The sequence below is a fragment of the Chaetodon trifascialis genome, chromosome 12, assembly GCF_039877785.1.
Source record: "Chaetodon trifascialis isolate fChaTrf1 chromosome 12, fChaTrf1.hap1, whole genome shotgun sequence".
Classification (NCBI taxonomy): Eukaryota; Metazoa; Chordata; class Actinopteri; order Chaetodontiformes; family Chaetodontidae; genus Chaetodon; species Chaetodon trifascialis.
Genome location: NC_092067.1, coordinates 9,269,736 through 9,297,009, shown reverse-complemented (window position 1 = coordinate 9,297,009; position 27,274 = coordinate 9,269,736). Strand labels below are relative to the sequence as shown.

General features: G+C 43.7%; 1 protein-coding gene across 1 annotated transcript in view; it reads left to right on the top strand.

Moving 5' to 3' along the window:
- The window catches only part of clybl (citrate lyase beta like), a 57,621-nt gene that overhangs the window by 15,216 nt on the left and 15,131 nt on the right, over positions 1-27,274 (top strand). Inside the window, exon 2 of the mRNA XM_070976721.1 lies at positions 15,437-15,650. Coding sequence (XP_070832822.1) covers positions 15,437-15,650 — 214 coding nt within the window. The remainder of the gene's footprint in view (positions 1-15,436; positions 15,651-27,274) is intronic.

The following is a 27,274-nucleotide window of genomic DNA, read 5'->3' as shown; positions in this document are numbered from 1 at the left end:
AGAGAGACAGTCACACAGCGCTCATACTCTGAATTGCTGTTGCTGAAGACAGCTGGTCATCAGGTTTAATATGATGAAAATCTCACAGATTCTAAACTTCATCACATCATAGCAGCCGGTGGGAGGATGATGTCTGACTCAGTGCTCTGACTGTAAAATTCTCTGTAGACTTTATTGAGGGAGCTGCTGAGAGAAAGCTAAAACGCACGTCCCTACAAATTCATAAAATCTGACACAGCATTCCTTCACTTCTCGGGAAGGAAGTGTAGTGGGGAGGCCAGGAGGCCTGTACAGGAGCTCTTCCCTTTACAAGGCAACATTCAAAGCATTTTTTCACTCCTTTCCTTGTGTTAGCCTAACCTAGTGTAAGCCTGTGCATCCGGTCTCCATTACTGTTTTCTCTTCGGAGAGAATGTGACAGTGATAAGGCTCTTTTGAAGTCCAGCTTTACTGCAGGACCTCTAGAGAGGGACGAAGCCGGCAGCCAGCTGCTAAACTGGAGAGAAGTCTCAGCCGGCTGTCTTTACATTTCTGAGCTTTGAGTTTGAATTTTAGTCCACATTTCTAGTCTGTGTTCTGGATATATTTATCACACGATTCAGACTTCCTCCCTCCGTTTGGAGTTGGATAAGCATTCTTATTTATCAAATGACCACATAATGTTTGTGTGGACTGATTAAAAAAATCTTTTTTGGAAATGTTCTGATCGTTAGGCGACACTCCAGTCAAAACAGTGTGCTGCATGTCAGCCGTCATGCCCCGTGTCAGTCAGCAGACATTTCCACCAACAATATGCCAACACCCATTCTGCACTCTGTCCAGGAAACCTTTTACTAACTCCAAGTGGAATCTTCTTAATGACTTCCTGTACCTGATGCCTACTACTGCTATTTGTATTCCAACACTAGACCGGTTTCACTGTACTCCTGACTTTTGACCTTGACTTTGCATCTCTGTTGTGTTCAGGAATCACCATTGAGAATAATGTCAATGCTCAGCGCAGTACGGCAGAGTGAACCCCCATTCAACCTTCAGTAGCTAATCCAGGGTGCTAATTTATGTGATTACTGTCATTTTGGATTTAGACACATGTGTTTGAAATGTGTAAAATGTAAGTTTATGTGCAAAGCCTCAAGAGGCTCCTGCAACTGACCTTGATATACATGTTTTGTCTATGTCATGTTGTTCGATTTCATAGAGAAGAGCAGAATGTATGGCTATGAATCATAATTTATGGTAACTATAGTAGTTCCTCAATAGCCCAGTAATCCTGTAGTTGTGTTCACTCCGTATCAAAACCACAACGCACCACATTCATGTTTTTTTTAACTATCTGTATAAGGATGAAGTGAGCTTTTCAAATGCAAATGTGTCTTACTGGGTAAAAGATTAAAAACACATTTTATGCACCTTTACCTCCTTCACATGTACAGCCTGGGACAAACCAGCATTTGACGAGGTGAATAAATCTGCAGTGACTTTGCTATGAAAGGGGGAACACGATGGAAAGTACATACATGGCTACAAACACAACCCACAGGTAGACACTGGCAACCAGTTGTAGCTCTTTCAGTCATAAATCGCGTTTTCTCTCAATCACAAATATATTTAATTCTATTTAAACTGGAAGATGTTGCTTTTTACAAGAAGAAATAAAGTAAAATCCAATAAAGTTAGACTTTTTTCTGCACCTTCTGCCAGAGTTTTCAGAAAAACCATATGGCAGTGACCATTTTTAACGATTTCCTCTTGAATTTGTGTACATACACCATCCTTTCGTGGAGGAGGGCCTTCAGTCATCGCAGGTTATTATGGTAAAGGGGATTTTCCTCCCATGCAGCTTTAGCATCTAGTCAACAAGCTAGTCACATCACATTAGATGCCTTAACTCATGATTTTCGTCTGGTTCTGGAATGTGTTGGAGCCAAACACGTTGAAAATATGACAGTGACTTTCCATGATCCTCCCTGTAAGGGAAGGAAGGGGCACTGGTTATTGCCCACCCCCACCCACACCACACCCTTAATGGAGAAATAGGCCAAGGTAGGGTCCCGCTCTTTCCGTCTCACTTTCCACTTTGTGGTTGGGTCGGTGTTTATGTTTCTGAATGTTTCATCTACCGTCATTAGGTTTGCTTGCATCAGCTGTTAAAGGCAGTGTGACACCCCCAGTGCACCGTTAGACTAACATTAGTCAACCTTTGTCTCTTTCCTAAGCTGTCACTCTGTAGTGCATGGAAAGGACTCTCATTGTCTGTTGTGTGGAAAACAAAAGTGGGGGCATTTTATTTTTTGGAACTGTGTACTTCAAGCTTGAATATTGGTTTACATAAAAAGAGATGGCATATGAGAGAGCCTGTACGAATGCCAGTTGGCATATCCAGGAATTGCTCAATAATGAATGAGTCCTGTTCTGTCCGGACGTAGTTTGCTCGCCTGTAAAAAAAAAAAAAAAAAAAAAAAAAAAAAAAAGCTATTGATGAAACACTAGATGTGAGTCCGTTCATATGACAGCAGCACCTGCAAAATTCAAATACAGCCCAATATCCCTGGATTAAACACAACCCTTTTAAAGCTAAAGATACCATGTTTGGGACTTGTTGAATATAATTAATGGGAAATTGTTGCTGTAGTTTGTGGTATTGCTGTACTGAATTCCATTACGTTTTAACCCAAATCTAATGGTTTGTGGGCAAAATAACAGGATTCTTCTATGATAACATGCTGTAACAACTAATGCTCCACTCACACGATCAAGCATGTTGACGCTTACGGCTGAGAGGCCTACAGGACACTGCAAATCCCTACCATAGTGTTGTTATTGATTAGTATTGGTAACTATTGTACAAATACAGTACTGAATGGCTGTTGTATTTAACTCCATTACACTGTACAAATATTGCCCTTGCTTCGTCCACCCCTGGTGGTAACAGCTCGGCTGGTTGGTTGGATTTCTGCTGCAGCAGGTCAGAGCAACCCCTCACATCCAAGCTCCCCAGGTTGTCATGTGGAAGCTCTTTCACACTGTGAAGACTCAGGGCAGTTTGTCTGAAATTTTGCATCGACTCGACATTTTGGCAATTTATGAAATGTTGACACAAAGAAGTGGCTGACAAAGATGTGTGTTTCCTCCCCAAAACCTCAGATCTACGGTCCAACAAATCATCTTTTTGATCTTACAACAAGATTTTATATCAACTTTTTGGAAGCCGAGAAAAAAGCCTTGTCACATGTTAATTTAATCTAACTTACAGTGTCAAACAGCTCTGGCCCTGTAGAACGCCAGAACACCAGAAAACGAGGCAGTGTTTGTGGGTCTCTTGCACTTTCATGGGGTTCAGTGACTCATCAGTGGCTGTGTTGCGGTGAAAGCCGCTACATGAATTCTCTCCATGTGGTGCACAACACCCGCAGCACACAGAGCTCTGACAGTCTGACAATCCCAGCTTCCTATTTGCATCACAGCTTTTGCGACGGGAAATGTGTTGTTGATTTAATGATGTGGTTGTGTGCAGGCCTGATGTTTTGCTGTATTTTTTTTCCAACGTATGACTGAACGGAGCCATAAAGATGTGAGGATTAAACTTAGCTAACTTTACATGAGTTAATGATTTTACTGTCGTTTGGCCATTCTGTGGTGTTGACCAACATTGTACAAGACGCATTAGGAGAGGATAAGGAATGCAGAATGTGTGGGCACACGTCAATCATGTAAGGTCCCATGGACCGACTGGAAGGGCTTTCAGCTTACAATCCTTTTTATGTGGGGTGTGGGGAGGGGCCGTGGGCTGCTATGGGGGGTTGTGGCCTATATTATACTTCCATGGTTTTGGCAGTCAGATTTTCAAGAAACTTCCTGGTGTGTCAGGATCAATCGGGCCTAAGCCAGTCTTAATTAAAGGCTTGGGGCTGGGCAGAAGTTGAGGGCAAAAGGCATCCCTGTTGGTTAAAAGAATGAAGCGTCTGTCATTACAACACTATAGGGAGCATCAGCTTTATTACATAAAATTCATCTGTAAAAAGCGGTCCCATTCAGCGGCGGTGTATCTTTGTGGTGATTTAAATGCAGGGAAAAACAAGCGATACTGTGATAATAATTAAAAAAAAAGTCATTTTATCTACAACGAATGAATTGGAAGTTATTTCTAAAGTGGTTTGTTGTAACTTTATTAGCCCGCGTAGATATTTTTCTGACATCCTGTAGCTCAGTAAGATTGGCAGTTAGAGCAGCATTTCTTTGCATTCAGGAGCACTTCTACTCACATGTTGTCAAGAGGTACTCCACCACAAAAGAAGAGTAACGCTCACTCCTTTGTGAGAAATATCCCTTCAGCTCTGCTCGCAATGTGTTTTAAGCATACATCAGTTCTGTAAAGATCTTTTGAGTTACAAAAAAAAAGGCTTTTTGCAGTAGACCATTGTGAAGCTTTTAATTATTTACCGTCACTTCCTCTCACTGTGTTACGTGAAGTCAATTTTACAGTAAATGAGTGAGTTTTCAGTGTTCCCCGCACATGAAGCAGTTGTTTCCCAAGTTTTGAACAGATGCAGTTGTAAAGTAGGTGCAGTTATCGTTTTCAACCACTTGGGGGCACAGGCAACTTACAGGGAAGAGACAGGAGCTGTGAGCTGATGGTGTGAATGTTTTGTGTGTGTGCGTGCGCGTGTGTTAGGGGTGGGGGTGGGGGGGCTTCATTAATTAAATGGAATATGATCCAAAAGACTCGGCTCACTCATGACACATAATGTCCCACAAGAGAAGAAGTAAGACAAATGCCACAGATGTCCATTTTTCTCTGTCCTGTTTTTCTCTGGTTGTCGTTTCCCTCCAAATCCAAACGTCAGACAGACAGCGCCTTAGTATGTTTTGGTCTCCTGAGTGGATCTTTCCAGTACACCCATCTGTCAGACTTTTTTCCGAGGTCCGAGGAGGGGTACAGGGGCGTGTTTGTGTCTGAGCCCGGGTGGGTGGATGGGTGGGGGCAAGAGATCAGACGCAGTACATATCACATCGTAGGCCAAATATCCTAATAGTCTGATGTACCATCTGATCTACTGTCCCAGTCATATCCATATCCAGGACTCATCCAGGCACACCCTGGTCCAGATTGTCCCATCTAATGCAAGTTAAAAGAGCGTTTTTTAGCTTGCCTGTGCGACCATGCCTGTCCATTCCTTGCTTTCTCTCTCTCTCTCTCTTTCTTCACTTCACACTCAACCAATGCATCTGCTTTAGCCTTTTATCAACCCCCATTCATCTCATCCACCTTCTCTTTCCATTAATTTTTCTTTTGCTCCAGAGGACCCTTGACACCTGTAGAGTCAAGCAGGCACAGCCTCCTCTGTTTCAACTCCAACGCTGAATTGATTTATGTGCAAGTGAAAGCATCCTCAAATTGGGCAAAAGCTTTTAATTGCATCCTGTTTAGATGCTCTCCCATGCCGGTCAGCTTTGAGGGTGCATCAGCAGTTGTTTTACATTTTTAGATAATTAACTTTGACATCCTGCAGCAACATCATCTTTTATGCTAAGTGTTCTCACCTGCAGAACTAATACTGTTAATGCATTCATATCATGGAGGGTTATGTAACTGTGCTAGCTGAGATGGAAAGTGCAGCCACCTTGCCAGTCTTAATGCATTCAGGCTCCACAGTGTCAGATGGCCCCAGTGATCCAGGGGGCTCAAGATGGCAATGCTGTTTTACAGTCCGGATATGTGAGTGTGTGTGCGCGCGCGCGCTCTGCAGTGTTTGTTAGATTAGGCATGGACGTGTGTATCCATATGGTTCGGTGGTGACACGTTTGAATCGTTCTGGCCTCGTTCCAAATGTAATAGACAAAGTTTTGTGTGTCTGTGTGTCGTCACACTGAGCCCTTCCCAACCTTGTGTGTTTTTGATGTAGGGTTTATGTCCAAGTGGCTTATTTAGGTCATGTGACTAATGTGTGGTCACCTGACTATATGGACAGAGTCTATATCAAGTAGCCAGAATAGGCAGGGGGATGGATCAGTTCTCCTTGACAGAGCGTCAAGGGAAGATGGTCCCAGTGCATGCTGGACCCTTTGCTCTGCTGTTGGTTGAGAGGCTGCTTAAAAGTAAACACCAGTCAATCCTCCCTGGCTCCCCGTCTCACTTCCTCTCTTTCTCCCTCTGCTGCCATTAGAGACAGACCCAATGATGTGAGTTGTGGAGAAAGCTCCCCACCTCTCCTCTGCCTCTTTTCTACCACCAAACCAGACACCGAAAACCACCCCTCAGAGAACAAGCGTCAGCCTTAGAATAGAGCGTGCAGTCAGCTCCCCCGCTTCCCCCCTCTGGATAACATGTTAGAGAGTGCTAATGCTGATGGAGGTGACAATTAACTATACAGTGATCACAGTGATGGCACTCGTACCACTGCCTCACTGCCTCACAGCCTCACTAAAGAGATAAGAGACTGGTCTGAACGTGACTGGGAGTGCGCAAATGACAGATAAGCACATAAAGGAACAGTTACTTTTGGTGAACATAGTGCAAGCCAGATGTAACCAGATGTTCTGCAAGCTTGCCATGCTGCATAATTGACGTGCTAATATCAGCAGCCTATTTATAGTTCATGTTGAAGCTTTGAAACCCTAATAAAGACCTCATCATTGTATATGTATGGTGATGATTACACATCTAATCTTGAATGTTATGTTAAGTGCTGACTCCCTTTTACATTTTTATGGAATTTCACTCATATATTTAAAAGTTGAGCACACGTGTGCACCCTTTCACTGCCTCTGCTGCTGACTTCTCTGCCAGGCACCCGCGGCTGACTCTGAAAAACAGGGGAAGTGTTCTGAAGATACAACCTGAGATACTGACCACCTCTCAGCCCCCACTGTCAGGTTGTGAAACGGCCCGAAGATATTTGCATGAAATAAATGAGAATCTCTCTCACGTCCAGCCCTGCCACGGCCAAAGGTTTACTGTCGCAGATGCATGCTCCATCTGGCCCTGCTCTCCTCATCTCCAGTCTTTAACCGTTCCGATACACCGTCGTGTTTGTGCTTGACTACAGATGAAATTTGTTAAAGGAGTCAAACTACAATCCTTTAGCCTCAGCATTTTTATGTGAAGCCAGACATATTGTCACATTCGTTTGGATGGTGTATGTAGCTGGAGCATACAAAAGTTAAAGAAGTGTGAGCTGTCACAGCATCTCCAAAGTGAGCCATACCTCTTTGTTTGTCCTGCTTTGGATTTCGGGGAATACAGGGTTTAAGGGGGGTCAAGTGGTCCTCTATCTTTAGCAAACATGGACATGGTGACAGCCACTGGGACAACAAACCTCCACGAGAACCAGGCTGTCCTGCCAACACTCTCCCCGCCTCTCCGCTACCAGCACGACCCCCCTCACCCCTCAGCCCAGGGCTGTGATCCTGCATAGCCAGCATAATGAAGCCATATAAGCCTGTTATTTGCTGCTTTATGGCTTGTTTTATGAAGGTGAGCTGACAAGCAGCTCCCAGAATGGTTCCTGTCACTTTAACAGACAGCATTACCAAGAGAAAAGGAGCGTTGAGGATGGAGGGCAGGGCAGGCTGGAGAATGGGCCGGGGCCTTTATGTCAGCCCTGCCAGGGCTTTGATGGGTAGAGGTCTGGCTGCAGGCTATCGCTGGTACATTTTACGTCTTCCGTCTTTTGTCACAGGGACATTATTGACGTTTGACCTATGTTCTTATTCCCACCTCCTCTTCACTAATCAATTACTGCATCGATCCATTAATCAGACAGGGTGATGGCTAGTGAAAGGGCCCGTGGGTATGTGTGAAGAATTGTGGGATAGGCCTCAGGCTATCGCGGAGGAGGGCCTTCACCTGTGGAGTGCACTGTTTAGAATTTGGCTCACAACAAGTAGTCCTAGCCCTTCCTTTAAAGTCATCCAGGTTCTTTATTCACAAGAAAAGGCAGTTTTCTCCGCATGCGATCCATGCAGTTTGTATGTGTATTTGTGTGTGAAATGATTTATTAACGTAAGCAAAATGAAGCTGATTTCTCGAGTTGCTGTCATCTCACACAAATTCCCTCTCTTTGCTGCATAGAACACCATGGATGGATTTTAAATTAAGCACACGTATTTGTTTGTGTGTGTGCTTCCCCAGATTGAAAAATATAGTTATTTCCTACAATGGGAAATACTGACAAGAAAAACCCAGTTGTTCCCAGCCTAGAAGCCAAGGGGGTGAAAATCGGCAGGAAGTGTTCCTATTAACGAAGCGTTATTTAGAGTGACTTCTGAAACGTTGGCTCAAATATCAGCAGTCTTTGCACTGCGTCCCTAAAAACAAGGATGCTTTTTGAATGAGAGCAAACATGTTTTTGTCCGTTTGACTGTTTCCATGGAGGTTAGGCAGTAGCATAATTGTGTTTAGGACACAAACAGAAACAGATCAGATACACAGACAGCCAACAGATCAAAACGGAAGCTGCGGGAGTGGAACCCACCATGCTTTGATTAGGTTTGGTTTGGTTTCAGTTTGGTGTGCGCAGACTAAAGCCATCACCCCAGTCCGTCTCTGCCCTTGCCAAGTTGTTTGCCAAAACAGGGAAAGATTTGGAAAAGAAAGTTTGGAAGAGAAAAGCCGTGGGCTGTTATAGTCCACCCCCCTCAGACTGGCCAGGGCCAGCCGACAGTCACCCAGCTCTTGTGGATTTAGTGAATTGAGAAGACACTTCTTGTGTGGATTTTTCAATTCTTCAACATGTCATTTGGCCGGGAGTGCTATTGTCCCCTGCCCCTTTTCTCCCTGCTCCTTCTGCCGAGACGAGTCGTGTCATCCCCTCGTGATCAGCACTTTTGTTGCCTTTGTTTTTGGCCCTACCTCAGAAGTCCATCTTGTCTTTTATGTCCCTGCCTTTCATGCATAAGGGAACAGTTGTGGCCTGTTGTGGGGCTGTTCCACTGCATTTCCACCAGTGGGGTTTCCTTTCATTCTCTTCAAAGTACTACAATGGGGCTCTGAAGGCCTGAATGGCCAATGCAGAGTGCACAATCCTAGAGAGCCCGCTCATTTTGTTTTGCCAGAGTCAATAAAAATGCTAAGTTAAAAGCTAACCCCCTTATGCCCTCCTCGAATGGAGCGACTTGCTTGACCTTTTTAAGCTCCCCTCTCAATTAACTTTTAATGATAAATTCATTGATTTTTTTTTTACCGCCATCTAAAGTGTATCATTCTACTCACATTTATTGTTGCAGTTAATCATTCATTTGCTCCAATTAATTGAGCCTTAGACTGTATATACACCTAGAGCTCTACTTCAATGGATTTATCAAGTTATCTATGATAGACAGAGATAGCTGGACAGACAATTGCCATCAAAACCAGCTTGTAACTCTTAGAAATAATGGCTCCGATGCTCCTTTACGTTCTGACTTTTCCCTGTCCTGAGACCTAGATAAAGACATCTCCATTCTTCTAAGAAGGAGTGGGATTTAACTAGTTTTATGTTGAGGGATGAGAAAAGAAAAGAAAAAGTCTGCTGTCGTCTCCGGGCATTACAGCAGAGGCCTTGCATAAAAGCATTGTGTGCCGATTTGTGAGCTGGGAGAAAGCCGGGGACTTTGAGAAGGATTACAGGTAGGCAGACATTGGCTGCTGAAGATAACCGCCATGACTTCATCCTCATTGTGTAGATTAAGGCATAAAACCCAAAGTAATGAGACCGGAAAGGGGGAGAAGACAAGGATGGGAGGAGGAGTTAGGGGTATTGTTGATTGTGAGGGACATTGTCGCTGGAATTAGCTTTTTAAAGCGAGAAGAGGAAGACGTTGGTCCAGTGATGATATAATCTGAGGAAGTGAGATTAAAAACATGCATGTAGTCTCTGGACCAAACATGAGGTGCTAAGTTTTGTTAAATGGCTGAAGATTTAGATGGAGTCGGGTAAATCATGATCTCTTCTGCATGCAGGGGCATGGTGTTGCATTTTTATGATGGCAGTGGAACGTATGAACAGCATGTGTTGTCTCCGAGGGTAACAAGGTGTTGCTTTCTGAACTCAGAGAACAAATTGAATGTCTGGTGTTGGTTCTGAAAATCAATTTTTCTTTGGGAACACAATACAGTCAATTCAGTCATCAACAAAATGTTAGGTGCACTATGCTTTTGTGTCAGAGACCAGCCCCCAGTAAACTCTGCAGCCCCCAGCTGATCTGGAGGGGGCGGGTTGCTCATCCTGAGCTCCAACTTGCTGGAGGGCAAGCAAAGAAAGCAGGGGGCCGAAAACAGAAAAAGTAGAAGAAAAGTGTTTGATTCTCTCCTTTCCCCTGTCCTTGGTGTCTCTGGTTAATTTTTTAGCATTTCTCTGCCATCCAATTGTATCTTCAGACCTGAGGCAGTGTGAAACCCCCCCCCCCCCCCCCCCCCCCAAACACATACAGCGTCCTGCTGGGAGGAGGACCATGTGTGGGGAATGCTTCGGCTCTCTTTTTCATTCTAAAAAACAAAAAAAGTGTCAGACAGGCAGGTGGACACGAAGCTAGGTAAATATTGATGACTTTTTGACCATTTCATTTCCCACCCGCATACAGATTTCTGCAGACGGAGAGCCTGTTTATGCTTCAGGAACATCGATTTCCTCCCTACTCTTTATTCATCTTTATTTTCACCAAATTTAATCTAGAATCTTAAGTACCACAGACCTCAAAATGTAGTTTGCATATTAAGAAGTAGCTGATTATCGTGGAGTAGAAACACAGATCTTTAATTTTGTGCATTTTAGACACAGCTTCTGCCTGCACCACCATGCTGGAGATAATTGTGGAAATCTACATATTGAGAGGGAGGCTGTCGTCAGGGTCTGTTTTGGAGTGGGCCTCTTGTTATCTGCTATAATTCATGTGGTAGGATGAATATTACCACCTGAATTAGGCTATTATGGTGCCAGGTGGAGGCCAGTGGAGTTACAGGAAATGGTGATCATCACTTCATGATAATGAAGCAATTACTACAGGCTATTCATAATACAATATTGACTGCCAGACTGCACTCAACAGTGGCTAGATATTATGTCACAGATCATATGCCAAGTTGAATATTTATTAAGATCTAATATACTCCTCCTTTGAGACAGTTGGGGGTACGCTGCAGCTGAAGAGGCCTAGTCTGTGGCATTTAGTTAGTCAGTAATGTCATTGATTGTCACGCTCATACAAGTGCCCAGCCCATCTGCTGTACCATGACTCACATGAGGATCAGTGTTCTGCAGTTTGTACAGAGTATCATAAGCATTCCTCTGTAATCTGTTTTGGAAAAAAAGAGGAATCAGACAAAATAAAGATTTTATCTGACCAATGGATGTCCATGCAAAATGTCCAAGAAGTCCTCCAAATTAAGCAGCTTAATGCATTGTTTGTAACTGCCCTCTGTATCAGCAGAGGTTTCCTCCTGATCTGATGCTCTGGGGCTCTGTGTACATCAGCCATATAGTTGTCTGAGAGTGGTGACGATGCGTAGACCGAGGATACGTAGTTCAAGGTGGATTTATTCTAGTTACAGACTTGTGGCGAGTGTCAGATCATCAGAGTCTGTTCTGCTGGATTGAAGATCAGTTGATGTGAACTGCTTTGTGCAAGATGCTCTCTGGTGTTGGAGGAGGACAGGCACAAATCTGCATTAAAAGTGCTGCTCAGCCAGCCTGGAGAAATGCTGTGTACTGTAGAGAGAAGTAAGCCTGGAAGTTTATAAAAACAATGGTTTTTTTTGCCTATTGACGATAATTACTTGTTAGACAGCAGGTCCAAATGTGACATACTGTGTTGTGCTGTTGGGTCCGCGTAACTAATGTACGTGCCTCAGGACGGCTCATGTCTAGTCTAACACAGAGCTCACCGCCCTCTTACCACATTCCACCCCCCATCCTCCCCTCATCCTCCCCTCATCCTCCCCCTTTAGTGCCACTGGGCCTAGGTCTGCTGCTGCCTCTCTGCTAATGAGGACCAGTCCCATCCAGCACCATATAAACCCACTAACACACACTTACCTCTGATCTCAGACCAGTAAACGTAGTCACTGTGGCCAGGTCCCACCACTTTACAGCTGCTAATTTAGCCACACAGCCCTGTGTTATCATAACCTTTCATGTAAAAAAGAAAGGAAAAGAGGGCAGAGGAAAAGGAATTGGTAACGTAGGTGCATATGGCACTTTGGGGACTGTTAAATATATAGAACACAAGTATATAGTGATCTAATAATGGGAAAATGGCCACCAGATGTGGCATGGTGTAAATAAAAACATCCAGATTGTGTGTAGTAAATGGAAGTGATGAGTGTATTTGATGACCTACATCCCCAGCTCTGCTCTAATCCGTCTGTGATATTTATGTCCGCCTGACACTTGTAGTGACACGTTTTTAATATTAGCCACCACTTCTGACATTTTATCTATTATTTGTCAAACCCTAATGCTAAAACAGCTCCAGATTAAACAGTTTAAAAGGACGTCCATTACAAAAAGAATTAAAATAAACTGCTTAAAATGCTTTTTTAAGATTGGTGATTGTCATAGCAGATTGTGAGAGAAAATTAGGTGCACAGGTGATGGAAAACATTCATATCAGTCTTGTATGCATGTATCAAATGATCTCAGCCACATCTGCAGCTTTGACATCATTGTGGATCGATGGTGACAAACTAGTCCCTGTGTAGAAATGCCTTGCAAAAGCAGATAGGAATTGTGGGCTCCGTGCAGAAAGACAGTGTTGCTGTGTCGAGCAGTAGTGCATCACTAAGGCAAGACCCCTTTTGTGAGGGGATGGCATGAAGTTTGTTCAAAGTCTCAACCTTCATCATCCATGTAATCACAGAGCCTACAGGCGCCCTGTCTTCTAGAAACACCACCTCGATAAATACCTTCAGTTGAGGTCAAAACAGGAAACACCCACCACGATGTATCATTACATCATGTATTTTTAATGTAGGGTTTTAAACAATTAGTCGATTAATTGATAAATTGATTGACAGAAATATAATCTGCAACTATTATGATAATCAGATCATAATTTTGGTCCTTTTTCAAAGAGACATGACAGAAATTCTGTGGTTCCAGCCTCTCAAATGTGACAGCTGGCTGCTGTTCACACATGACGGTACATTGAAAATATTTCAGTTGTGGACTGAAGTCTTCAAAGAAGACATCTGACGTCCCTTTGGACGTTTTTGTTAGCTGCAGCCCTACTGTACATAAAGTGTGAACCTCGCTCCCGCGTCCTGTTGGCCTGCACACATCTCATCTTTTCAGACATTGTTTCATTTTGTAAGATGAACAGAGCGTGTTTTACGAGCCCCTCACAGTTAAACCTTCTTTATCCCTGAGTTACCAGTGTCTTGTCTCGAGCCAACATCAAGGCCCCTCCACTCCCTTTCCTGTTCTCAGTTTGCTTCTTTATAATGAAACCAAACCTGTTCTTAAATTACAGCCACCATCTTTTTGCACTTCCCTCATATTATTAGATATTTGCCTTTTAAGTGGCCGCTTAGTACGACTTTCAAACATTTCCCCCTAAGCAGTGAGCACACAATAGACTGATTTCATTTAGATCTCACCTGCCCCCTCTTGCCCCCCTACCACTCAGCACTCCCACCTCTGTCCCTCATACCCACTATTTTCCTGTCTGATTTTTCTGTTTGCTGTTTCCCGTCAATTTGGGCCCTGTGCCCCTTAGTCCCTGAAATAACTGTGAACTCTACCGATTTTCATCCGTCCACAATTTGCATGGTGGTGTGCCAGAGTCCTCCCACACCTTTGCCATATTTTCTCCCCAAACCTTATGTGAATCCTGTCCAAATACCTCTCTATATACCTGCGAGTGCTAAGATACTTGAAGCAAGCTAAATTGGTTTTAAGTGGCTGCTACAACCGCGACGTCTCAGTGCAGATTAGGCCTGATTGGGACTGGGGGGCATGTGGAAGCGTAGTTGACAGGATTAAGTGGCTATAGAAGTGACTTTAGGTCCTTTAGAGAGCAAACGACAAGAAAAGAGAATAATTCAGCCCCCTCTTTCAACAGAGGAAATACCCCTCCCCTTCTCTTGTCTTCCCTATAGGCAAAGAAGAACTCTATCTACAAATATGATCCCTCGAAGGGCTTCTGATACCCAGCGAGCCTCAGTGGAGGGAGAAGCTGCTTCTTGCTGTAATTAGATATATCTGATCCCAAACGTTTCGCTCTTCGTGTCTGCATCTGCTTGTGCACGCACAGTTGCGGGATGTGATGATGTGCATGCCAATAGCTGGTCAGCTGGTATTTCACAGTGTGGCCAACCAAGTAAATGATTTAGATTTCTGGGCTGTAAGGCTGGAGAACATGAATGACTTGATGCACATTTTCGCTTCCGTTTTGCTGCAGCAGGCCGCCGCTCCGTCGGCCCTGCTTAAAAAATTAAATGCTTCTAAAAATAAAACCGCCACCAAAACCATTTTGTTGCATGTTTTTCTAAACTTGTAAGAAGCATCCTCTGCAGAGCGAAGGCTGCAGAGCATTTAAGAGAAACACCCAGAATGAATAAGTAATGTACATGCTGTCAAGACGTAACTGATACTGTGAAGCTTCACTCAGAGAGAGGTTGTTTTCAGCATCGCTGAATAAAATACATAAATTTTGTTTTATTTTTTGTAGTACTCATCCATGAGTGTTTCAGTTTATTTCATCATGTGTGAGCTTATTTTATCTTAGAGAACTACAATTCAGTAAAACGGCGCTGAAAATAAAACAAGATTTGAAGTATAATACGGAGTAGTATTCCTAATTTATCAATTTTCAGCAAATATTGTCTTGTGTTTGACATTGCTAATCACAATAGCAGAATCAGCCCTCAGTTTTGCACCTATAATTAACATTGAGCTGAATGTGGCTTTTTAAACCGTTAGCTACACAGCTACACTGTGTTCCCCAAACTTTTCCATGACTTAGCTCCCACCACTACTGACACTCCAGCTCATTCACTTTCTGCCTTGCCTAGATATTCAGCAGTGTGGCAACATTAGCATATGAGTGGCTCAGTGTTTGGGTGAGTTTGTTCTCAACAAAGGGAGCCAAAGCACAGGTCAACGTCTCTCATCCACTTCAATGGACAGCTGAAGGGCAAACAGAACTCCCAAATGAAACGTTTCCAAACTTTTGCTTGAGTCTGGAGGAAGAGGCCTCCTTCTGGATATTCATGTATACCATACACTGTAGACATTATGAAGATGAATGCAGCAGCAACCTTTAATTATTCATTGCCCTTAGCCCCGTATTGATGCTGTGTGTGCTCATCATGGGTAATGTATGCACAGAAGACATGCATTTGTGGATTCTCAGTGGTTCTTCTGTCTGAGCTTTGTGTATGTTTATGAAGTGTACACAAAGGCACGGATATGTCTGTGTGCCACCCTTTGCTTATGTATGTATATATTTGTGTTGACAGGGAGAGTGGTTGGCTCCTGCCCGCAGCCTGGCAGTTGTGTACCGAAGCATGGCGTCATCACCATCACTCTGCAGGCCCCTCGCTGCGCTACATACCCCGCAGGGCGGTTCTCTACTGCCCTGGCAATGATGAGCGAAAATTGAGGAAACTAGCCTCGCTGGATGTCGACTGCGCCGTCTTGGACTGTGAGGATGGTGTAGCCCTCAGCAAAAAGGTACATAAATACACAGATGCACGTGTTATAAATGATATGCAGCTGCGTATGAGCGGGTCAGGCGGGGAGCACGCACACACACAAACACACAGTCACACAGCTGTGTGATCCTGGATGATTTTTTTAATTCCATCTCCCTCCTTCAGACAGGTGCTGGGTCTTAATCACTGAAAGGAAAACTACCTAAGGGAGATGTTTAAAACAAGCACATTTCACCCTATTATGATAGCATAAAGGCAGTGGTGCCCCCCTATCAGAGTCCTTTAAAACAAGGTGACCATGTCCCACTGGGTGAGCAGCGGGAAAGCGCCAGATGCAGCAGGTTAAAAGCATTCTCCTCCCGCCCACACGACCTCCCCATTGGCCCTGCTGAACTGCCCATGAAATTGTGATTGGAGAGTGGGATAAAGAAGGGGCCCGGGTAAAAAGTTAACTAACAAAGGTTTTAAGTCATGATAATAAAGATGATTGATATGGCTGGAGGCTGTTCCTGTAGCAGACAAAGACAATAAGATGATGGTGACCGTGTGACTGACAGGCTAAAACTGTGACCCTGCGATGGAGTTGGTGGATGTCAAATCTTCTGTCTTTATTATGTGTTAGAGGGGAAATGTAGAGAGGAATGCAGCACTGAATCAGGCCATTCAGGCTTGAGGAGAACGCAGACTCTGGACTCTTGGCTGTCAGCATGTGACAGGTCCATGTCTCTATCCCATTTCAACAAAAGTGCCCTGCTCCAACCCACGTAATTCTTCACCGACCTACTCATTTCACGTAAAATAATAGACATTATTCCTGACTTTGTGTGAGTTGCAGAAAACAATTGGGAACTTTGAATGTGATATGGCTCCCTTTTTTTTAATTTCGTTCATTTTCAAAGGCCTTTTCTTTGTTCTATTAGCTGGTGGGTCGTACCTGTAGAGGATCACATCAGGCTCCTGTAAATAGTGTTAAAAATAAAGAGGAAAATGACATTAGCTGCCGTGCAATTTCACTCCCATAACATGCAGAATTGTGGCCTTCAGCAGGTTCACCCACAAGTAACACTCAGAGTAGTGCACATGAAAACACCAACAATAAGTTCTGGAAATTACTATTCCAGCTAAATATTTCCTTGCCAAATACTTCCATTACTTCAGTTCTTTCTCCGATCAGGATACAGCAGCACTACATGGTGCAGACATGGCGTCAGGACAGATTTCGTCCATTCTTGACACCATAGGTCCATGTGAGCTTTAAAAGAGTCTGACACAGCTTGTAAAAAATCCTGTATTATGTGTTTGCTCGGTCATACTGTGTAATATAGAAATTAGTTATTTACTCAATAACAAAATGTACCTTTCCTACTGGCGCCCTTTCTTCACTTCCCACACTCTCAGCTTCTTTCTCCACTGTGACAATTGGAAATCCATGGTATGTGTGTGTGTGTGTGTGTGTGTGTGTGTGTGTGTGTGTGTGTGTGTGTGTGTGTGTGTGTGTGTGTGTGCAGGCTAGCAGGAATACTTCTAAGAAATAGGTGCTGAAAAATTCCACTTTCCAACATGTCTTGTATTTGTCGTTTTTATTACCTACACAAGAGGATATTTCCTAAAGATTTGCAGCAACACTTTAGGCGCTTAACAGTCAGATTGACTTTGTCCGTCTCTACTGAAAGGCCACACTGAGGAAATATTGTGTGCTTGGAGTCATCAGCATGTTTTTTTTTTAGGGTGTTCTGTTCAAGAAATGCAAAATACGTAGTGAGGGAATGGGAATTTAATGAAACATCACCCAGATTTAGTCATTGTCGAGTAAATTAAACATTTGAGGAAAGAAATTGCAGCGGCACACGCTTCATGCTATAAGTTTATTTGTTTGAATTTAATTCTTTTTTGTTGTTTATTTAGTGAGATGATGCTTAACAAGAGACAACATAATACATCTGGTGATTTGACAAGGTTGACTGGAGGTGGGAGACATGCATTCAGTACCTACAAACATGGTGGTTCAGACTGAATATGAATCAAAAGTGACGTGACCAAGACACAGTAGTTCTTAAGATGTGGGCCGTGTGTATTAGACAGCGTGCAGGGATGTATGTTAAGTTTATTTTTGTAAATGTGACAGGCTGCTGTGTAGGTCACTCACATTTTTGCCCTGCCCAAAAGGTGAATGACCTACGCAGCAGCGCTGCACCTGAACGCATCCTCAGCAGACACAGATGGAGCACTGGCACTGTTGCTGCTGTGGTGTTAGCGTGCTGCTAACTATGCCACATGCAGTGAAAATCTGTGGACACAGTGTTGTTGGGCACAGACAGTAATAGTTCAGGTATTGAGCAACTAAGCAACACATTGCCGTTTTTTATTAGAATTGTTATATTATTATTTTTCTATATTATTACTCCAGGGTGTTTCAGTACACTGTGATGGTCCCATAGGTCCATAGGTTCCTGAAACTGTTTAAACAGTCTGTTTGGATTGGTTGCACTTTGATTTTTTGATGACATCTGGCCCATGTTGCTTTTGAGTTTTGATGCACATAAACTGAACGTGTAGAACTTATATGGCAGTTCTTCATGCAAATCAGATGCACATGTTGCTGCCACATTCACATCCGCTTGTGTCAGTAAACACAGAAGTGAAACACTGCACTGACTGAAAGTTATGGTTGACATCATAACATCCCCATAGAAATATTCCCCCTAACCTGCCTTCTACGTTGTCAGATTAAAATATATTCTGAGACCAACTGAGTCAAAAATAAATGAGAGGTTTTGCCTTTACACTTTGAGTGTGCGTTTGCACCACAGTGTATGCTGTAGCTTCCATTATATTCACCATGACGACCGCATTGTGTGTTTGCCAAAAGATGCCAGGCTTCCACAATGGTCTTGTAATGCATGTCTATTTTTTTTCATAGGGAGAGAGAATGGGAGCAAAGCAGAGAGTGAGCTTTCTAAATGCCATCCTGAAGCGCTGTTTTGGCGACAGCAACAATGGGTTAGGTGATATGTGAGGTTAGTTACTGGGTACGCGTTGATAGGCCTTAAATGGGGCTACTGCCCACAACCACCCTCCTATTATGTGTTCATTAATGTATTCTTTTCATTATCTCTCACCTTCACCTTAAAACAGGCAACGATATTCATGACAAAAAGGTACGGCATGAAGGTCAGTCCGCCCCCTCCCCTTGAAAATTCAAATCCAGGAGTGCCCGCTTTAATTGCCTGCCGCTTTGACTCCAAAAATGTCTGCGCTCCGTCTTGGCACTAATGCTGGCTGCTTAAGAGGCAGGGAGATGAGAAAAAGGGAGTAAAGGGTATGAGCCACCCAGAGCTTGCTAACTGTCACCACAGACCCAGAGGGGAGAGAAGGAGGAGGAGAGAGGGGAGGGAAGACAAGGCTGACTGCTCTAACACTTTTACACATATCATCATATCTGTATGATCAGTGGGGTGGAGGAAGAGGGAGGGCAGGTTGAAACCCCGGAGCGGAACTGACGGCTACACCTGTCCTCTCTCCTCCCCTCTCCCTCTCTGTCTTGTTCTTTCATTGTCCCCCTCTCTTGCCCATCTCCCCTCGCCAGGGTCCTCAGGGTTAGGATTGTTTATCTCTCTCTCTCATGTTCCCTCTCTGTCTCTCGGTGCCCTATGGTCCAGTATTCCTCCTGGTGTTTCTCTCTGTCTCTCTCCCTCTCTTTTCCCCACATGGGTCCCTCCATCCTCCCTGACTCCCCCCTGCCTCCCTGCCGTAGAGATTCTCTCCTAATCCCTGGAAGTTTGGAACTAATGAACTAACTGCTGAGCCGCTGCCACGGAGCTTGGTCCCAAACTATACTGTACTTCACACTCGATTTCCTCTCCAGATGGCATGGTGGCGCGGCCGACACGACGGGGAGCACCTCTCGCACACCAGCACGCGCCTGCAAACGCACACGAGTACACAAGACACGCAGAACACAAACATGCACACACAGGCAAGCGTGCGCATGCAGACACGTACAGACATTCACACACAAATGCACGCACATGCATGCACGAGAACACACACACACACCTTGTAACAGTCTGCAGTCCAGTGTACGTCAGTCGAGCATGACAGAGGTCCAGTGTCCTGCATTCACTATCAGCACATTACAGAAGCAGGACTGCTTGTTAGCGCTTAAAACGGGTTCATTCACTGTTTGTTCGTCTGAAGGTTTACAAAGCATCTCGAATCATTTCTGCTGATACTGATCAGCCACCTCAGTAGCTTTTATTGAACCCATGTGGAAACCAGAAACTCCTGCATTTTACAGTTAGACTACATGGATGTGATTACAACCACCAGACATACTTGAATTACCATGTTTCATTGATGCTATGTTTTTTTTACTTTACTTTGATCGTTCTTATTAGCACAATTGCAGGAATAAGATCCAACAGAGATATTAGAGATCATTTGCAGAGATTGCAGATGTTATTTTTACCCTTCTTTTCCATTAATAAACAGCTGCATAACTACTACAAGCAAGACACAGATGCAAGACACAGAAGCTACTGAACGTACTAACAAGTAGTAATTAGCAATTATCTTCCATGTGGTACATAAAGGAGCACCGTAAGACCATAGAACACCATATAATACAATCATGCTGCACAGGATTGTATTAGTTGAGAGGACTCAGTGTACTGGCATAGGAAAAAAAGACATACAGCTCGACAAGGAAAAAAGAGAAAAACAAAAGACTGAACAAGAAGTTAAGTAGTGCAAAAAATATCGAATAATCAATATTTACAGTGACATTTACAATGTTCAGGTGTTTATGTTTGCAGTGACAGTGAGTGATGAGTGCACATGTTAACATCTGCATTGTTGGATGATAAATGGTCAGTCAGTGGATGTTTTGGTGTCAGAGGGTTAGTGTATGACGAGGTCACTGTGAAAATACTAGCTTCTGAAAGGCAGAGCTTATTGTAGGTCTGTTGTATTATCCGGTACAGGTGTCTTGTACCCTTTGTAGACTGTCAACAGTAACAATTTCTTTATGCAAGAAAAGGACTAAATTGCATCTCATCTATTGAGCTGACATAGTGAAAGTTACAACAGTGAAGGTTGTGAGTGATAAAATCTCATTTAATTGTCAATACTACTATTTCCAGTTCTTTTACTAAAAGGTTAATTAGTGACTGAGAGACTGATGGTTACTTTCATATGTTAATTATTGTTGATAATTTCATAAAGTAAACTGTTTTATCTTTATGCCATGTACCTCCGCTCCGTGGCTGCTGGTCTTGAGACGGACCTCTGTGGCTGCAGTGAGAGCAGCTGAAGGAAAATAGATGATGCACTTTAGAGATGATGACATTAATACGGTCTATTCCATTTTTCGGGTTGTAACGCAGTCAATATATGAGCTACGGTCTATGCATGAACTGTGTGTGACACCAGTGATTTTCAACTTAACATAAATTATGCAGCCAACTGTCAACTAATACATGACCTCAGTCCAGTGCTCACTGTGTTATTCCAGAGGACACAGAAAGATCTGCTCTCCGTCTAAGTGGATTCAAATGACTAAACCCTTGACAGAAAGAGCTCCTGGGAAATAATGTTCGCCAGTTGAATAATGAATACTGAACATTTGTATTTAGTGTGTATTTACATCCGTGTATATACATGATCTTGTGTGCGTCTGCTTGTGTACTTGTGCGCTCAACACCTCAGAGGACCCGAGAGACTTGAGAGAAACTCCCAGTCAGGCTGCCAAGACTCACAAACGGGATGTGAGCCGCTCAGCCAGAAAATGGACCCTGTCCCAGCCAGATCTGAAAGACCTTCATTCCAAACCTTACTGTCCGTCACAGCGCGTGTGTGTGTGTTAAGTGTCATGTGTCAGGTATCGATTGGAGTCCTTTGGGAGGGTGTGATAGGCGAGCGAGCGCTCGGGGCACATAGGAGAGTGATGACAGCGCTGCGATTAGCATTGGTTGCTCAGGGGTGGAGAGGGCTTGAATGAAAGCTTAAAAAAATGTTCTCATGTGTCTTTTTAGATATCGATATACCTCGTAGGTTACATTTGAGCTTTCTCAGGCTTTTTGATTGTCTTTTGAAACGCACAGCTCCAGATATCGTGGGATAAAGGCGAGGATTGAGGCCGAGCGAGGGAATCGGAAAATGCTGAGACACGGAGAACAGAGGAGCCCTCTCTCCCCCTCTCATTATCCTGTTACACTCTTGTGTTTTCACTGGCAGAGCCGCCGCCCGCACCGCTCTGTGCTACGTGGGCTGCGCAACGCAACACTTGGAGAGTGACCCCAGTAGGAGGAGTGATGATGGAGAAGGCGATGAGGAGAGGAAAACATGAAAGAATAGGAGAAGGAGGAGGAGGAGGAGGAAAGGAGTGGAGCAGATGTTGGCACATGAGGGGGAAAAATAAGCAATTCTATACTGCTCTTATTTTGCAAGAAATTTAATCATTTTAATTTTCTGTTTAAATGGCAGAAAAAGAAATCAGACCCAGTTAGATATCTGAAACCACGTCACAATATCTTTCACTACTGCTGCTAAGACAAGTGATAATAAAGATGGAAGAGAAGAGGGAAGTTACATTTGTTTATATGAAATCACATTAAATCAGTGTGACATATAAATAATAGAAAGTGAGATACCCTTGAGGTTAACACATTATACCAAGTAAGAAATGTAAATATAGACAATGTAAAAAAAAGGCAATAAAACCAGCATAAGATGCCTCATCTAGAATTGTTATTTAGAAGAAGTGGCACATGTAGCCTTGGTGTGAAGTCATGTGTGCAGGCCTCCAGTCAGAGACGAGCACGGTCTGGTCCTCAGTCGCTCCAGCACGCCGTCCTTGGCCATTTGTTGTCATCATGCAATTAGTTGCATTTTTCACGTGGCCTCAAGACACATGTTTGCACTTTATTTGTTGTGCTTTCGCACCCTCTTCACCTTATTAGCACCTGGGTCGCACAAACTGATTGTGACACCAAGTTGAGAACAAATCCACCCTCACAAGGATCTGCCAAGACTTTGCTCACATCGCACAGCTTCAGGTTCATTTGCACTGCCTTTACAGCGTTAAAGCAGATTCCTCTGTTACAGCAGACGGCTTTTCAACGTGAAGAAAACTGCTGTGCGCGTTTCAAATGGACTCTTCAGTAACATTTTGCCAAATTTTAATTGAATCAGTTGTGCACTTTTGTAAAACACTCTGAATCTAGCCAGTCGGGCTAATTGACTGTGGAATCATGTTGCACTGACATGATCATATTGAGTAATGTTTTACAAAGTTTTATGATTTCTACTTAATTGACTATAAAATGTACAAAACATGTTTTGAAGCCACATTGCCTAGCTTTACCTTACAGTCTGGAGAAAATAATCTGTTTAAAGAATGTTAATGATAATGTTTTAATGCCAGTTCAAGATGCTCTCATCATAAATCAAAAAATGTCTTAGACAGTCTATATGTGAAATGTAAGTGCGGTTGATCTACTGTAAACCTGCGACCAGCTTTAAGATAGATGTAGATGGAAGATGATCATATTTATTGACCTGATTCTGCAAGCTTGTGCTGACTCAGAGCAGCAGAGAGCACCTGGTGAGAGGCTGTGCTTAGCAGAAGTCCTGAAATGATCAGGTAGAAACCTGAATCATGGCTGAACCTGAACTTCAGGAGAATACTTCACCCCAGCCATAGGTCATTTTATTTTTTTATTATCATTATTTTTGTTATTTATTTCCTTCACTCTGCACCCTTTGGCACAGATTCACAAGCCATGGGTTGTATTTGCCGTCAGTGCCGCATCAGACATCTTCATGCCAAACCATTTTGTTCGGAGCCGGTGTTGCTCTGCTTAGACCTCGGAGTAGCTGATTTAAAGATGAGCTCCAGCTCATACGGGCTTCAAAGCCAAATGCAGCTCACTTACATACCTTAATAATAATATCACAGATTTAAATTCAACCATTAATTTAAAAGAACGCTAATAGAGACACATCAAGTTAAGCTTAATTAGTCATGTGTTAGTTGCAGTGAGTAGTCTGGACAGACTTTACTGGTGTAGACGGCTGTACTGGGAGTTGCAAATGAGACATAAATCATTAGGAAACAAACTGATGCATATTCACTAATGAACGCTGCTCAGTAATTTTAATTATGCAGAGAACAGATTATATATCTTGTAAAGGCACTGAATGATGAGCCCTCACTGTTTTTTTCCCTACAAAATGGATACATAGCTTTGGGAATTCATTTCCCTAAAAACATTGCGATGCAGCTTGTAATGAACTGTAACCAAAGAGCTGTAATGAGATCTTTTCATGGCTAATTAAAGCGAATAAATAGTGTGTAATAACTAGCTGTTTTTCCACCTCAGGCTGTCAGTTTTGACCAACAATGACAAGCAGGATTTGCGATTTACGAATTCCTCCTCCTCCATCCTGCTAGTTATGTCTTGTTGTCTACCCTGACAGGCTAACGGATAACACGGTGTGCCTCCAACTGACAGAGTGAAGGCCCCAATCTCCTTCTGCTACGTCTCAGTTATCAACGTAGCCTGAATTAGTCAGTCATCTCACTACGGCTTTCTGGAGTGCGGCGTGTCACTTGTCAAAACCCATCCGCAATGACTTGAAACCCGCTCTCTCACACACACACACACACACACACACACACACACACACACACACCCTGACAAAGACAGATGAACAAATGCGTACGCAGTCACACTTCAGGCAGGCAGCCTTCACCTGAGATAGTCTACAGCTCATTTTAAATGGCATCGCGAGTTGCACAGCGGGATGCAAAACGCCAGCTCTCAAAAGGTAGAAAAAAACCTGGAAAAACAACTCTGCTCATTGTGACTCATGATTTCTCTCTCTTTTCACACTAAACCACATGTGTACACTTTCCCTCCGCTGTTTGAAGGCGCAGTGTCAGTGATGTACGTACATGCACGATGTTTTTGCAGAATGCAGACAAACATTTTTTTGGAGAATGTAAATGTTTGAAATCTTTGTAAATGAACCTAATTTATGTCTTTTATGTATTTTCTCAGGCTCTTGATAATATACCCTCAATTGTTTTACAAGAAAGATTGATTGTACCTCTCCCCACGCCTTTTCTTATACACATTTCATATCATTCGCAGCTCTTGATTTGTCCTCGTGTCTACCCAGATAATAGAGTAACTACCACTGCACTGAGATCTAATTCAAATTGAATGAAGGCACAGAGAGTGAGTCTGAAGCCGGAGTCTATCCAATGCTTGACGTTGCTTGTTTCAAGCTGCATGACGGCAGGGCTGGACATCCGTGATCCCATGCTGGACAGGAAGATGGTCCCGCTGTGGACTGTACACACATCAGGTTGGACGCTCCAACCTGATGTGGGCTGCGAGGCAGTGGCCATGCTGCGTCAGGTATACACAGCACTCTGTAGGCTCCTGAGCGCCCAGGCTCAGGCTGTGTGTTAAGGAGCTGACCTCACTCTCTGGAAGGTCAGCCTCTCTGTACTTGAAAAGCTTCTCGTGTGCATGTGTGCGTTCGGCGGCCCTGCCCGCCTGGCCGACTGCTCGCCCGCCCGCCCGCCTTGTGTGTCAGCTTCTAATGATGAGGATGATGGAGGGAATCAAAGAGGAGATGGGGCTGACGTCGGGGCGAGCTCTCCGTGGGACACCAGGTGATTGGGGAGAGAGCTTTGAAGCAACTTGTTGGATGGCTGTCCATTAATGTAAAATATCTCCTTTTCAAAGGGCTTTATTCAAGCTTGGAGTAGCGGAGCCCGTAGGGGTCAAGGTGTCTGGCAGAATAATATCTCTCTCGGTTTAGAGGGAAATAGAGATAAAAGAAAGGTTGGCGCACAGTGACCTGGCCATCTCCTTAGCCATTCCTGGCGTCATGGTTTCAGAAACACCGTCGCAAATGGAGAAAAGTGCAGGAGACAATCCTTGCGATGAGTGGCCTCTAGTTACATTAAAAGAATTTTATACATGCAAGCTGCTAGTATATCAGGCTCTGGCTGGAGCTGCAGTCTATTTGATCTGTGAATGTTATAAACCATGCTTTTTGATCATTTCTGGACAGCTATTTATTTAGTTTGGTCAGGGATCAGTGTGACTCACTACATGAGAGGCAACCAGCGATTCTCGCAGATCAGTTTTCTCCTGTCACCGTGAACTGGGCTGGGACAGACTGAATTTTATCCACCAAGTAGCAGGTTTATGAAGAGTGAATTATGGCTGCGTAAATCGCTCCATCCGTTTTAAGTTACCGCGATACAGTTACGGGTCTATCCTGGCTCATGAGAGCAGCAGTAAGAGAGAGTAACAGAGAGGTTCGAGCACAACTTGAGTAAGAGGCAAAGATCACAGTTCGCTCGTCATACGCTGTGACAGTCCCTCTTGTCTCTTTCAATGAGGCGAAAGGCAGACATGGATGACACACAGCAGCCCAGCCCGCCCATGACCCCTATTAAATCCCAGCAAATCTTTGATATGTACTTTGATACCATATTTTATTGATACTGGAGGGGTGTTGGTAATATCAAGTACAGTTCTGCATTCCAGGAGATCAGAGCGAGGGCTGTTTTGTCTCAGAGGCTGTCCCATGACCCTTGAGGGGTCCCCATAAGCTTTCATACAACTGAACCGAGGTTGACTCTGGTCCACTTTAGTTTTTACAAGAGAGTGTGATGTATGGGCTCTCCATGTTATATCTGTCTACTGTTTCTCTTTCATGCGCACACCCACTTTTGAGTCATCTGTCTTCTAATGATCAGCCCGATTTTTGCAGCGAATTCAAGGCATTGAGTTCCCATCAAGCATGAAGTTCCATGATGCCACGCTTGCCACTGTCCATCGGTACTGTCCATCGATTGCTCACATTTCATCTCATGACTAAGCATCCCCAAACTGGATATAAAATCCCAATTTGAGCATCTCTACAACACGCACACACACACAAGCGCTCAAAAGCTCCAGCCTCTGATCTGACCTGACAACTCCAAAGCTACTGTTTCCTCATGCTGCTTAACTCAGACCACATTTCTCCCGGAGAGCCTCTCCCCTCACACTCGCCGGACCTCTCTCCCCATTCCATCCCTTTTTCTCTCCCTTCTCGAAGCCCGGCATCTGGTTTGAATATAGCGGCGTGTGCTTCTGTGTTACTGATAGAAGTTGGGACTGTAGGCTTCTCTTTGATTTTTCTTTTTTTTTCCATCCTCCTCATCTCTCTTCCTGCTCCACACATACAATGCCTGCATTGAGAGAACAAAGTTGAGCGTGCAGCCTGTTTTGTTGATTTGTGGCATACTGTATAAAGATAGACTACGGTGCAGTGAGAGTGAAGATGTGCTGTGTTATTTTCTGCCTGTTTTTAATATGTTAATGTTTCCTCTTGGTATCGTTTATTCCAAAACGATGTGTGCTTTGTCAATCTCCCCCTTTGATCAAACATTATTTGTGCCTGTAATGTGATGTTTATTTTTATGAGCATGCTTAATGGTCAATATCATTTATGTAGCGATATTTCCTTGAAGGAAATTGGACTTTCACTGCATTTTTCAGCAATTTATCCAGTTCTCAAAATCCAAATCCCCAGCTCTCAATTGTCAGCTTTTTTTTTTTTCTTGTGTATTCT